The 14,541-nt window shown below is 42.8% G+C and overlaps 1 protein-coding gene across 6 annotated transcripts in view; it reads left to right on the top strand.

Annotated features, from left to right (window-relative positions):
* The first annotated feature begins 756 nt into the window (after positions 1-756).
* Positions 757-14,541, top strand: part of LOC108883435 (zinc finger protein 521) — a 90,727-nt gene continuing 76,942 nt past the window's right edge. For 2 of the 6 annotated variants that reach the window (XM_018676561.2, XM_018676563.2), the window contains exons 1-2: positions 757-920; positions 8,784-8,840. Coding sequence is in view for 3 of the 6 variants with exons in the window: in XM_018676555.2 (XP_018532071.1) it covers positions 1,585-1,624; positions 8,784-8,840 (97 nt within the window). In the remaining 3 variants the exon portion in view is untranslated. The other 4 variants (XM_018676555.2, XM_018676557.2, XM_018676556.2 and 1 more) reach the window with 3 other exon arrangements.

The raw sequence follows: 14,541 nt of genomic DNA on the forward strand, positions 1-14,541 counted from the left end.
CAGGCTGCGGAGGCTGAAGAGTGCAGAGTGAGAAGCCCACTGCAGGACTCCTCTCTGGATCTCATTTTCACATAGCAGGGGTAGTGTGGGGTGGGGGTCAGCCCTGGACATCCACATGCAGGTGAGGGTGTACACCAGTGCACTGTTGTGGATGATTTTGAGAAGAAAGAAAGAGTTTGTGTCATGTTTTTACACAATAACAGGTGTGCAAATTAAATTACTTCAGAGTTTACAGGCTAAAATTAGTCTGGTAAAGGTCAAATTTACTCCTGAACTACACCTGTAATGATTCAAAAAAATATAATGAGTAAGAAAAAATAAAACAAATTCTGCTAGAAGAATATTAAAAAACTAGAAATGTCATTTTAAACCTGAGAAAAGAGGTGTTTCTTTATCAATAATATTCAAATAATTAGTGGCATAAAACAATCTGACTGATTTTGCATTAAAAAAAAACTCTAATCTGTAAATAAAGTGATCGTCCTTAAATTCTATGCGTGCCATTGCATGTCATATATGTCAACAGCCACACAGAAAATGTCTCTCTGCTTAACCATTTCTACCAGAAGGGGGACCAGTCCGTCTGCCGTAGACGGAGAGTGGCCGACGGCGAGCTGAAGGCAGAGGAGACGCCAGGGTGAGCAAGCCGACTTTGGGTTTAGAGTTCGACTCCGGATCCGGGGACCAGCAGATCCAGCAATCCGCATCTTGCCATGATCCCTAGGATTTTAATCATGCCTCTCTGTCTGTGTGTGAGTGCAGGCAGGCTGACAATGATTTCCTCAGTGATTACGTACAGAGCGAGTCCCTGCGGGGTAGGGGCCCCCTCTGGAGCCATCCTGATGGCTTTGGGGGCCTTGCTTCCATTTTCCATTATTATGTGGACTACCGGAGCGACAGCGCAGTCCAAGACCTTGCAGGTTTGTGATGAGGAGGGAGCTTCCATCTTCTCTCTGCTTCTTCATCCTCTTTTAAGAGCAATTTAGACGTAGACTTAGATCAGATTCCGAACCTAATTCATGATTAGCTGACTGGAGTGAGAAAAGGAAGAGTCTATAATAGTTTTGATGCTGTTAGGTGGATATGAAGTGAAAAGTGTAATTATCATTTTTTCCTCCTTTTTTTTGGTTTTGTTGCATTTTTTTTTGCACTCTCACAGGAGGCGTTTTGCTGATGTCTTTCTCACGCGGATGCATTTGAGATGAGAGGCGAAAAGCAAATATTCCGCTTTTATTTCTAAACGAACATCATGCCTACACGCGTGTGTGTTTTCCCGGAGAATGGAAGCGCATGACGGGATTACTATATTCTCACACTTTTCCCGATACCCAGCTCAACTAAATAGTGTCGCCTATACCGATCGGGCTAATTGGATTTTATAACATCCACCTACTCATCACAAAATAACAGCAAACTCGTGCTCAGACCGCGCGGCGAGGGGCTAAGTTGCATCTTTTTCTGTGATGGTAAAAAGACCGCCGCGATTTTGGTCAGGGATATTTAGAGAGACTACACCTTTAGACTATCCCGTCTTACACAAATTATCAGACAGAAACTGAGCAACTTCAGCGTTTTTTCTATAGGATGTCGCGCCGCAAGCAAGCTAAACCAAGATCACTGAAAGGTAAGTGATAAGCCTATGTTTGGTGGCTCTCAGAACATTTTTATTTTTAAGGCTGATGACAAGTCTAGACGAGCATGAACTGAACTTATCGCTCACTGAAATGTAACTGTCCCCCCCTCACCCCCCTCCTTTTTTTTACGCATTTGGAAGTGTTCTTCCTCTTGTGTGTTGCGCATGAAATCCGACTGCATATATATATATATATATATATATATGCATGTGTATATACGTACTTGGCATCGGAAGGAGGTGAGGGGGGGAGCTGGTCGGCTTCAGCTCAAGACTGTATTGTAACGATAGTTAAAGTGCAAGGGCAGGGCATGGATAATTTAGAGAGCAACAGTGCAGCGCGACGCTGGCAAAAAAACATCTGGATGTGTTAAAGACGCTCCTGGTCGGAACTTAAGCCGTCTGATGGAATGGGGTGCAGAGTCACGTGACCCCCCCCCCCCCACTCGGCCACCTCTCGTCTGAGAAACTAAGGAGGAAACATTTTATAATATTTGGGGGGGGGGGGGGGCTGTGGCTGTGATGTGTGTGCGTGCGTGTATGCGCGTGTGTACAACAGTTGAACGTGAAATAGATGAATAGAGGTGGGGATAAGTGCTAATTGGACATGTTCATTAATAAGTTGGAAACATCTGGATTCATGAGCCATCAGCTCAAAGCTCGAAAACAACTGAACTTTAAGGTGTTTTTATTCCACGTAAAAGCTCAGCTGAGCATGTCAGTATATGCATAGTAGGTGATGTGTCAGATTTTTGTTGTTTTACTTTATTTTGTTACCTTTTGGGGTTTTTTTTTTAAACAGTTGAATTGGTGGTAATTTGACCGTGTGTTTGTGCCTTGAGTGTAGGTACATGTGTGTGAGTTTGGGGGGGGGGGGGGGGTAATAGAGACAGAACGAGAGAGCAACATGCATGGACACACACACACACTCGGCACACACACTACTTTTCTGTGTAGCCTTTTGATGGGAGAGCTGCTGGGTTTTTGGAGGTTGAGCTCCAGTTCATCTGGCAGGCATTGTATTTTGCTCAGCAAATAATTGTCCACAATTTCACATTCCCAGCTTGTGGTCTGTGGACCCCTTTCTCTCTCCCCTTTCGTTCTCGGAAGTCTTCATCTCAAAGGAAGATTACATGGTCTGCGGTAGTACATTCATGCAGCCACCATTTTAAATCAATACCCAGGAGAGGGTGGAAATGTGAGTGCATGCACATCTTAAAATTGTCACATTCTGTTTCCAGACCTGCACTGCTCTATTCACAGTAAACAGCTCTATACATAGATTTCCTATTCTCTCCAGACCAGATTGGCATTGACTGTTTTTTTTTTTTTTTTTTTGTTAGTTGGTGTGACATTTTCTATTCTCAAAAGACACATCACTTATATATAATCGTCTCCTGCCAGCATGCCTACATGCTACAAGTGTGTGTGAGAGTGTGTGTGTGTGTGTGTGTGTGTGTGTGAAAGAAGAACATCTGTTAAGATTTGTGTACATCTATGTGTGCGACAGAGAGGGATAGAGAGTGAGCGTATCAGTATGCAAATGAAGTTAGAGTGATGACATTGTTTGTTTTGTTATTGTCACTAAAAATTTAAATTGGAAAAATGTAGCGCACAAAACACCCCGACTTTTATGTCTTCATTCTGACTGCTCAAGCGGAGCAGAAATGCAGATACGTCATAGATATTTCCCTGTTTTGGACCAGACCCAAAGAAGGCCAGGCAGATGTTATTTATTGTTCTTTGTCTATCTCTTTCCTCGGGGACAGAGATACACTTATACAGATGTCCACAATAACTTTCCTTGTCATTTTTTAAAATAGTTGCTTGACACTGCATTCTTCACTCTTGTTTGTAGAAGGCAAGAACTGTTGTTTTATTTGTAGACTTTTTAAATATTTCTCAACACAAAAGCGGCGTCTCTAAATCTGTGTCCATGTGTTTTTAGATGTGCCCTCACGTGCACGCACGCGTGTGAACCTGTGTCTGCATGCACTGTATGTTTTCGCGAACAGAATGGGGTTGCAGAGTTCAGGTTTCACTTTTATAGGTTGTCTTCTGCTGACTTGAGGCAGTGGTCAGTGTGGACGGTGCCTTTTTTCCCTGCACAGAAAGAACACTTTGTTCTGCGAAAGGGAAAATAAACAGAGGTGCCGATGGATCATAGAGGGAAGGTAGAGCGGGCATCATGTGCGGTGTTTGAGGGGCTGGTATGGATAGTATGGACATGGAAGTGTATGTGGAGATGAGAAAATAACGCTGTGACAGTTGGCACTCCTTTTTTTCCCCTGTGTACCCCCAACACACACACCCACTTCCTCAGTATTGGCTGCTTGTGGGAGTCAGAGGTTATGTTTTTGGTCCCATCGAGGAAAAGGGCAACATTACAAGTCCCGTTTCAATTAAGTCTGAGAGACAGATCCGGCTACGTTATTGCTTGGGGGAATAAATGGCACAGGACGAGACCATACATCATTCGCTTATATGCAAACACTTCACCCCAGCCACTGACATTTACTCAATCCTGAGCCCTCTACATTTCTCAACTGTAGGCACATTGTAATTTTGTTTTGATGTGCAGAGGCTTTGGGTCAGCACATTGCCTCAGTCAGTGGTGAGCAGCGAGGAAGGAGGATCTCACTCCAAATCCTGCATGTAGCGTGTGATGACTGCCACGTTGCCTGTCCTACAGCACTTCCTGAATAATGTGAGGCTGGGTTGATATTTTCATTTGGAGCACAAATGACACTCTCACGCTTCAGCCCTGATGTGTTTATTGGCTGAGGTGGAAGTTTCCATGTCTGTCATCTGCATATATAAATATATTTTCTGCACCATTTACTATAAGTATAGCGGTCATCATGAAATCACTGCTGTGTCATGTATACCTTAAATATTTGATGTTTTTGAGGGAATAAAATTTGTCGCTGTGTGAATCAGCTCTTTTGCTTTGCTGTACATGAAAGGAAAAATTATTTTGCGCTTTAAATATAAACCTCACAGACCAGGTTGATTTACGAAATCTGTTTTTAAAAAAAAGTTAACAGACTAGTCTGTTTTAGGTTAAAATTCCTCTGCTCAGACATAAACAGAGTAGACTTGAAGAACATTTTTATTTCCCTTTATGTCAGAGAATAAAACTGCTATTGATATTTGACCTGTCAGAGAAAGCTAAAACAGATCTGTATTTTTTACAATCCACATTTGTCATAATCTGAAGCTTTTCTTTTTGGAGAGAAGAAACTTCACTATGTCTGTTGTACATGCATAACCACTCCCCCTGTCAGTCCTCATAAGCATAGGCCTGCGCAAGTGAAATGGCACCTTTAAGGTTAAGTATTTTTGTGAGAAAAAACTATTCAAAAACCCATTCCGCTCTCTATTTTAAATACACACTGTATTCAGTGTGTTTAATGTTAAATGTAATAAAGGCCACATCTTAATTTGAACAATTAAAAATGGAGAAAGGCACTCTTCCGCTCTATTTTTTCCTCCCCTATTAAAATGTCTATTAACAGTTGCGTCATTCTTAGTTTATAGGAAGCTGCAGTATTCCAGTCTGTTCACAATTAATGATCTGTGGCATAACACCCATTAACACTTTTCTAATGTGACACAAAAATATGGTTAGTATTATCATTAAGGAAATTATGATGGAGCCGTAGAAAAATCCCATTAGCACGGCTGTCAGTGCTCTTGACATGCGACTCAGTGTGTTGGACTGGGTGTCGCGGGAGCTGGCCGATATCTCTTCTTATTCCATGGCATGTGTCTCTCTTGTCATGGATTGTCTGCCACATGGAGAAAGAGTTCTGATTCAGAGACAATGATTGATTTCCACCACTTCTGCAAATGAAATTGCTGGGCTTATTTGCATCAGTCTCCTTTGCCTGTGTAAATAGCATTAATATTTTTTTTTCTTTTTTTTGGAAGCTAAATTTGCAGTAATTGCATAATGTGATCATTGATTCATGGCATTTTTTTTTACAGTGCTACTAGTGGAGTGCAATTTTTAGAATAGGTGCTCTCATGATTTGCTTACAGTACGTGGCAATATATGAAGGATTACCAATATTATGCAACGTGATTAACATGCTCCTCTATTGCAAATTATTTATGACACTAATCACCAGTTCAAATAATGCTCATTAAGAAAGTTATTCATGTGCAGTGTGTGTCCTCCTCCCTCCCTTCACAGCCCTAATTGAGGAGGGTTGACCTCTTGACCTGAGCTAAATTGAGTTGTAGTCCCTGTGGCGAGCGTCTCCTTCCCGGTCAGTCAGGGCGGATTACACAGCCATTGTGTTCGGCACTGTATCGTCCAAGCTGGCTGTAACCAAGCAGATGAGTCACGCATATCCAGGAACACACTCAGGGCTTTTTTTTTTTTTTTTTTTTTTTTTATTATGTATGAGAAGTGCTGCAAGAGATACCCACACACACACACACACACACACACACACACACACACACACAAATATGTGGCAGTCCTCGTACAAAAGCACAAAATATTTACAGTATATGTACACACGTTTGTGTGCGTACCGTCTACACACACTTCACTCTCTTCTCTTACACAGCAGGAATTCATTTGATGGATTAGGAAAGGTCCAAGCTGCTGACTTTGTCATGTTTTGCTTATTCATGTCTATTAAATCATTAGTTTTTTGCGCTTGTGATATTTCATTGTCTGGGCATGTGGTGACCAATCTGTTTTATGAATTCTGTTTTGTTTTAGTATATTTTGGTTTTTACTTTGTGTTTTGTTTTTGCTTCTTGTTTTGCTCTCCTATCTGTAGACAATTAATTCATCCCTGAAAAAGGAAATGTCCCGTCTTGGGAATTGTCACTCACAATAAAATGACAGTTACTAGGTTCATTTTTGTGTGTGGCCAGCGTGTTAATTAGTGGCCTTTAATGCTGTGCCACTTGTTGTGGGATTATGTTTTTGCTGCTCCACGTTTTAAAAATCAAAGGAGCAGCGCTGAAATGGTCCCAAGTGTGTTTGGTATTGTATCAACAAAACCTAGCAGCATGATTACAGTTTGTCACCAACTGAGTGATACACTGTACCTTGTCAAACATTAATTAACTGATAGCGTTGACGCATTAACATCAGTGCAAACGGAGTTGTGTTCAGTTGAAGTTCTAGTCATTATGAGGCGATCCTGAGCTTTAGGGTGTATTAATTAAACCTGTCCAGCTATTTGTATTTACACTGTGTCATGACTGTTGATCAAATGTCCAGCTCGTATGAAACATCACAGGGGTTTGCCCTTACTTGACAGCTCACCCTCTATGATCACTCCTAGCTGGCTATTAATTATCTAGCAGACAAGTGCAAATGAGAAAAAGAATTTGCACTGTGATGGAAGTTGTTTACTTTAAATGACAAAAACTTTTAATAAGTTCACAGTGGTGACAAATCATCACAAACCGCCGTTACGTTTAAGTTCTTATGGCATTGTGAAATAGAATTTTCTGCCTGAACTCCCTCATCTCACCAACAGGGATGGTAATCAAAACAAAAACTCCAGCTCCCACCACCAATCTCTGATAGAACCATGGGGGATTTATTAGGACCCCCTATCCCTAGCCCATTTAAATGATCCTAGATGCAAGGCGCTCAACAGTGCTGGAGAAACTCATTAAACTCTCAGGGCGTCAGTCACTAAGGCCTCCTTTAACAGGACAAGGTTTCTGTGTTGGCTGTTGCAGTCCTCTTTGGTGGCTCCTAGGGATGTAACGCCATGGTGTCCAACTATGTCTATTCCATCATTTTTAATTGATTTCGCTAATTAATTGCCAGACCCATGACCATTTGTTTAGCATATTTCCTGTGTACATCAATTAAAATTGTTACTAAGGCAAATATTTCCAACCAAGTTTGAATGGATATTGACATTTCTTTACAAAGGCTATTTTGAATAAAAGCCTCTCGTAGGAATTTCGCAGGAATTCAGTTTTGGCCGGACAAGGCCTGACAGCAAAACATAGTTGCTCCGTCGTTTGCCGTCTTCATAAGAAACAGCTCAACATTTTTTCCTCTTCATTTTTCACTGAGGTTTGACACCCTGCTTGACACTGACTCTTGCTCCCCTGAGGGAAAGGCTTCTGCCACCATAGGATCCTGCCTTAATTATGCAAAGTACAGGATATTTTGTGCGATTTTAAAAGTGCGCCAGTTTCTGCTTTGGCAGTCACTGCCACACTCCCCTACTGGGAGGTCCTGTCAGACTCCCCCTTCCTCTTTGCCCAGGAAAATGAAAGGCTAGAAAGAAAAGACATAATGGAGAATGCATTTCAACTGCAGGGGTGGAACGCAGAGGCGTAAGAAGTCCTCAGTGAGACCCTCATTTTACATGGAACAGGTGGGAGACTCTTTTGTTCTCTTCCCGCTGTTAAAATCCATTTCATTTCTTGTACTTGACATGCCACGAGGAACTCTCACCAGTTCCAAAAAGGCTCCAATGTAAGAGGTTCCTACCTTTTACTAAACAGAAGTCGTGTTTTTCAAGGCCAGTGCTGTTGTCAAAAAGTCAAAAGTGGTTTAGTTGCCATGCACCTAATGAGCGGATCTGAGTGCCGATCAAGCCGTCACTATTTTGTCAGCCACCCTCTTAGAGAGCTTCACTTTGCAGCTGCTTTGGCTGTTACGACACGTAGGGCGAATATATATATTTTTCTTTGCATTTAAGTTTGGATCACAGTCAAGCTTTTGGAAGGACCATGTTTATACTGGCGTCTACAAATCTTCCTTTTGATACCCATCTAATTCAGCTAACCAAGGCACTATACAACCTTCTTACTAATGCAGTCATCAAGGTGTTTTTCACTTGGTCACTGTTGATGTTGGGAGGACGTTTCATGGGAGACGTTCATAATTCATCACGTCATTACCCAGTCCAATATGTTATTTACGTGGGTGGCTGTTTGCCTTGTTGCCAAACCTCATACATATGAAAGGCTTGCGCGGATTCCCAAACCACAGGTTGAGCTGTCGAAAGCTGTTGAAATCTCTTGGAGTTTCCATACAGAAAATCTCAATAGTAAATAATAAAAAAGAAGGAAATCTCAATGTGTCTAACTTGTTTTCCACTGTTAACTGTTTCTTTCCCTCTTTTTCTCCCCCTTCCTCTTTTTCTGGCAGTAGAAGACAATGTGACAGAGGACCAGCACAGTCCCGGGCAGACTGCCATTCCAAGCGGTAATGCTCCATTTCATATTTCATCATTTTCGGCTGGAAAGTGGATCATGTGTCTGTGTGTGTTTGTGTGTGTGTGTGTGTGTGTGTGTCTGCCTGCAAAATCTTTGCTGTGTTCAGAAAAATATAAAGTATGTGTTTCCTGTTTTTGAGGTTTTTCGTACTGTAAACTGCACGGCTGCATGTGTTTTTTTTTTTTGTTTTTTTTTACAAGAGAGGGGTCGAGCAGTGCGGTTCTTGTTTGTGGGTTTGCGTGCATGCATACATGCAGGTGTGCTTATGGCTGTCCTTGTGTTCCTGACGTTTTTTTTTTGTTTTGTTTTGTTGTTTTTTTTTTCCGACTCTTTGTTTCCCGGCCCTTCTGTATGATGTAGAATAGAGCTACCCAGATGAATGTGTCCTGTCTCCACGTGTGCCATTCACAGTGGCCCTCCAGGAACAGAGCGGTAATTCAGGTCAGGCTAGCAGAAAGCCCCCTATGAATGAAGCCTGCTCCTGATGCACCACACTGTATATTTTCATTTCATTTGTCTCTGGTAAAGGTTAAGTCTCAGGTGTGGTTATTTTAAACCCGATATGGATGGTTTTGCCCAGCAGGCTGGGGACCCTGGGTACTCCTAGGCTGCCACATTAGTCCAGCATTTACCCACAGCTTTCTGAGTGCTCCTGTGTGAAATGCAGGAGCTGCATGCACCACGACAATAGATTCTAGCTTTTCTCAGCCGCTTACAACTACAGTATTATGTTCTCAGTTTTTTGTTTGTGATGTCTCTTTAGAGTCTAGAAGGTATTTAGAGGTAGATTTGAGACTCTTGAACGATACCGTAGTTAAACAAAGGCAGGCTAACGCCTCTGATGTCTCACAGAAAGTGCAATTTCTGACATTTGGCGTTTTCACTTATCACTCTCCTTTGTGTCCAATTGACCCTTTACTCTATAATTGATCAGAATTTTTTTTTTGTTTGTGTTTTTTTTTTGCTACATGTTTGCCCATTGCTGGAAAAAGCAGAGCGGCATCCATCTGCTGCCGTGTTAATGCGTATTGATAGGTATTGGTGGGTGGTTCTGTGGAAAGAAACTGCCTCCTTAGCCCATCTAACCCCCAGCTCGAGGGATGAAGGACTGGGCATAAGAGGCAGACTTGCCTCGGAGACCTCCTGTCATCCAGAGCCAAAGCAGAGCTAATGAGTGTGCCTGATTACAACGACCCCCTCAGACACACGAATCGCCCCCCCCCCCCCCCCAATCCCTCCACCACCTCTATCTCCAGAGTGAGGGGAGACAGCCGCCACATGATCGATGTCTGCCTGTGGAGAAATCAGGAGGGCGCACAAATTAATTTCTCACTTTCCTCATTTGACTTCGTCTGACTGATTTATTTTTTAACCCCCTCTCAGGATGCAGCCTGATGAATGGTCAATGAGAAAAGACTTGTTTGTGGCGGGAAAACTTTCTAGGCGGTGGGACATTTCTTTCGCTATATGCCAGTTTGTCACCTCCAACTTTTTTCATTGCCTGCTTGTGCACCGCCCGGTCTTTTTCCGTAACAGCAGTAATCCACCCTTACGGTTAAAACACTGCCCAAACAAGCCCCTTTTTAACATCAAATTGAAAAGCGGCGGAAAAAGCTTACCTGCTTTTCACGCATTTGCCACTTTGACGGACACGGCCACAATAGCCATTAGTCTCCTGACAAGCTAAGGGCTTAATCAGACATGGTGTCAAGATCTGCCTGATAAGTAGACCCCCAGTCGTGCTCTTCTGTGACTCTGCAAGTGTTCTGCAGGCCCTGCATCCTGTTTCTCATTCATGTTTGATATGTAGCAAAAGCAAAGGAGAAATGCTAACAAAAGAGGCCTTCTAAAAGATAGACAGTATTATGCATAGTATAGAGGGGCAGAAACAGTGTGATATCTGAGATTTAATGAGGCAGTGCGCTTTTTTACCCAGAGAGTGTCGAGCAGGCTTAAGATCTGCAGCTTGGCTTTACCACTGCGCTGCCTGTGTGTAATTATAACCACATGCCCCGTGCCTTTTCTTCTCTCTTATATATACATCCCTCTCTTTTTTCTTTCTTTCTTTCTTTTTTTTTCGTCGCTCTCGGCTATGTCAGATTGAGGCTGTTTTTTGGAGGAGGGTGTCAGCTCTGTCAAAGTGGAGTGGACTGAGGCAAATAGAAGTATTACAGAGATCTAAAGGGGCGTCTGGGTGGCAAGGTGCCGTAGTGTAGAGTAGTGTAGCGGAGTGGTGCGACGTATGAGACTTCTGGCTCTGGCTGAGGTTGAGGCTGCCCACAGATCAATGTACTGCAGGGCTCGCTACAGCAGGAAGAGGAAAGGACTCTTTCACTCCACCACTTCAGAAAATCATATTCTCTATTATTCATTTCCTTTGATGTTTTACTGCACTAATGGCATAGCAAGGCGCTCCGTTCAATATTATCACTCCCTGTGAGAGAGCGAGTGAGACAGGGTGAGAGAGAGAAAGAGAGCATTTGGTATGTTCAAATGCTGTTTCTCATTCAGCTGCTTTGATTTCCATTCTTTGTAAGCTCATATCTTTTTTTGGTGCAGCGATTTTAATGGTGGATGATGGCGTCTGTATACCTGTGATTATATGTGCTGCTTCCTTCATGTAGTGCTCTCTGTGTTGTCTTCATTGTTTGTTCTTACTCCTCCTGTAATTGTTTGGCACCTTTTCTCTCTGTGTGTGCTAGTTGTATTTTTATCTCAGCATGCATCATAAAATTTTCATAAATATGGTGCATGTTTATTTGTAACATATAACAAGGTAGGAAACATTTTCTGTCAGGGCGTCACTTTGAGCTTGTAATGTGTTTAGCGGTTTAAGAGAGATGACTTATGACAAACACCTCTGCTAATCTACTTTCTAATTTCAAATGCATCAAAATATTAAACATCAATTAGCCCTTAATATGAATCTGGGGGACTTGAAGCAGATAAATCAAATTGCATGTATCGACCATATGAACACAGACCCCCCCCCACCCCCCACACACGCCCTCCCTCCACATGCAAATTCTTGACAATCGTTAACAATCTGGCAAGTGTCAAGCTCACAGCCTCGTCGTCGGATCATGACGTTCTTTAATGATGGGGGATCAGTGGATGTGACGGCCTAAGTGGAGAGCCCCAAATCCCATCCACACAGAGGAGGATACACTCGGAGGCACATGTGGCATTAGAATGTAGTGTGACCTATATATGGCGGGTGCTCGGCAAAAGTTTTAGATTTTTAAATAATGAGGTGCCGGCAACCGTGTGAAGGTTATTCAATCTTAATGTCCTCCTATTTCTGACAGCCTCCCTCACTCTGATAAAGGAGCGTACTCACCTTTGATCAGGCCTGCCGACATGTGTCGACAGAAGCTGCTCGCTGGTTAAAATAAATTCTTAATTCGAACTTGGGGGTGGGTGGTTGTAGGGTGGGTTGCCAGGGAGGGGGCATCATAGGATCAGGATCTCTGGGAATATTGGGGAAATGAGGAGATGGGTGAGCTGGTAATAATGTTTTTCGACACCAAGGTCTTTCATTGCACAAAGAAAGACTCGGGCTAAACCCTGATGGAGCTAGACTCACTGTATCTACAGGCAAGTAAGAGCATAGCCCTCAGTGATTTCCTACTTTTCGTGCTCAGTGTTTTGGGGCAGGATTTGAATGAATTTCAGTTCGAAGCGCTGACATCCATCACATGTTGCGTTTCAAGAAATTGCGTAGTACCCAACAACAACTTTTCTGTGTCTCTTTTCCTTGTTCTAGGCTTTCAATATTTTATTTAATCTTTATGCTTAGGGTTAGACATAAAATCTCCAGTGAGGTTAAAGGCAGGGTTCATTGAGAGAGTTAACTTTTTAGATGGAAATTATACAGGCTTTGCAGCTTGGCCAGACTCCTCACTTTACCTCCTCATATTTTCTTTTTTTTTTTTTTTCCTTCCTCCCTCTCCCTGTGGTCAGTGTCTCCACCTGTCTCAGCGTGTGGGCCAGACAGTGGGGGACAAATGCAGGCCTCCCTGCTAGGGACCACGGGTCCCTGGTGGGTCTATTGGAGCAGAGAAGAGAATATCAATTAAAAGGTTATAAATATTTAACAGCAGAAATATTCAATAATATAAGGGTGGGGGCTCCAGAGGACTCCTCAACTTACAAGATGAAAGTTGTGGCATGATAAATGTCACTAGGCGCCATAAGAGACAAGAGCGTGTATGATGGATGGACTGGAACTCAGACAGATATTACATGGCTCTAAAGATGTCAATCACCATTCAGATTTCCACATTTTATTAGTATAGTGCTAATGCGCTTTTAGTGCCATAAAGACCAAAAATTAATCTGTAAAAATATTTCAGTCAGATCTTCATTATATTCCCCCCATGAATAATTTCTCAGTCTGAGCTGCGATCGTCTTACTTCGAGCTGACCTTATCAGAATATGGATCAGCGGTCAATGTAGCCTCCCTCTTGTCTTTACCTTATACACCAACATTGTCAAGCTGATTAAAAAAATTTAAAAAAAGGGCGTTAGGCATGATGAAAAATTCTCAATATGCCACACATCTTCCCTCCCATATTCCACATGTGATTGTCAGCCATTCCAAGCATGCCGGTATCGATCCGCTGTCCAGCCTGTAGAGACTGGTAGAAGAGGATGTCCTGATCTGATGGATTACTGTATGAGGCCCAGAGGCACAGGAACCTCAGTATTGACGCGGCTCCTTAATCCCAGGGTTGGACGTGACCTTGCCGTGTCAAGCCCACCCACCCCCCACCCCATCCCCAAAACATGTAGCAGTTTACACTTCCAGCAGCGCACCGGAGGTCACTCAGCTCGACCGAGAGCGCTGACCCGGCGTGGATTCACTGGAAGTTACAGCTGAAAACTTGTCACTTGGAACAAGAGAAAACAAGGGAGTGGAAATCAAACTCACACATGCATGAAGCTCTCTGGGTTAAAAGATCATAAATTTCCCAGTTTCTCTGAATAGTTTTTTCATTTGGTCATTACTGTAGATCTATTATGCGTGAAACACTGCAAGGATATCACCTTAGTAAGAAAAACAGCATAAAATACGTCCGCATTTTGCACTGAGAAGTGTATTTTTATGTCAGTTAAAACATAAAATGCTTAAATGTAGTCGTCAGTTGTTTCCCTGACAGGACCGAGTTGTAATATTAGAGAAATTAATGATTCATAAAGGCCGCTGGAAAAAAATATCAAAGTCTTAACCTCCTCCACAGGCACCCTGTAAAAAAAGACATGAAGTGTTCACATTTCAGTGCATATTGTGAATTCTGTGTCTGTGTGTGTGGATGAATCATAAGTCTATATTGTGTGGCTTTTGGCCTCAGTCAGAAGTGTTTCCCCTAGAGCAAGAAAGGCCTGCATCTGTGAGGATTGGGTTGGGATTTTCATTTTCTTGAAACACCTTCTGTTCTGTTCTGCATGGTCCCACCGGGGACCACAGTGCTGATATTTTTAGAGGGCATGTTCCGAGAGCCTCAGTCGCCAAGAGGGAAGGACAATGGAGGGTGTGATGTTACATCAATACTTGGCGCAAGTGGGGGAAAGGAAAAATCCTGGGTGGCCTTGATGAGTTCTGGAACGCCTTTCCTCAAGGAATTTCACAGTTTAAGAGCACCCTACAGAAGGAGGACTTAAAATGGCCGCCCGTGTGTGTATACAC

The sequence above is a fragment of the Lates calcarifer genome, linkage group LG4 (assembly GCF_001640805.2).
Source record: "Lates calcarifer isolate ASB-BC8 linkage group LG4, TLL_Latcal_v3, whole genome shotgun sequence".
NCBI classification, from domain to species: Eukaryota; Metazoa; Chordata; class Actinopteri; family Centropomidae; genus Lates; species Lates calcarifer.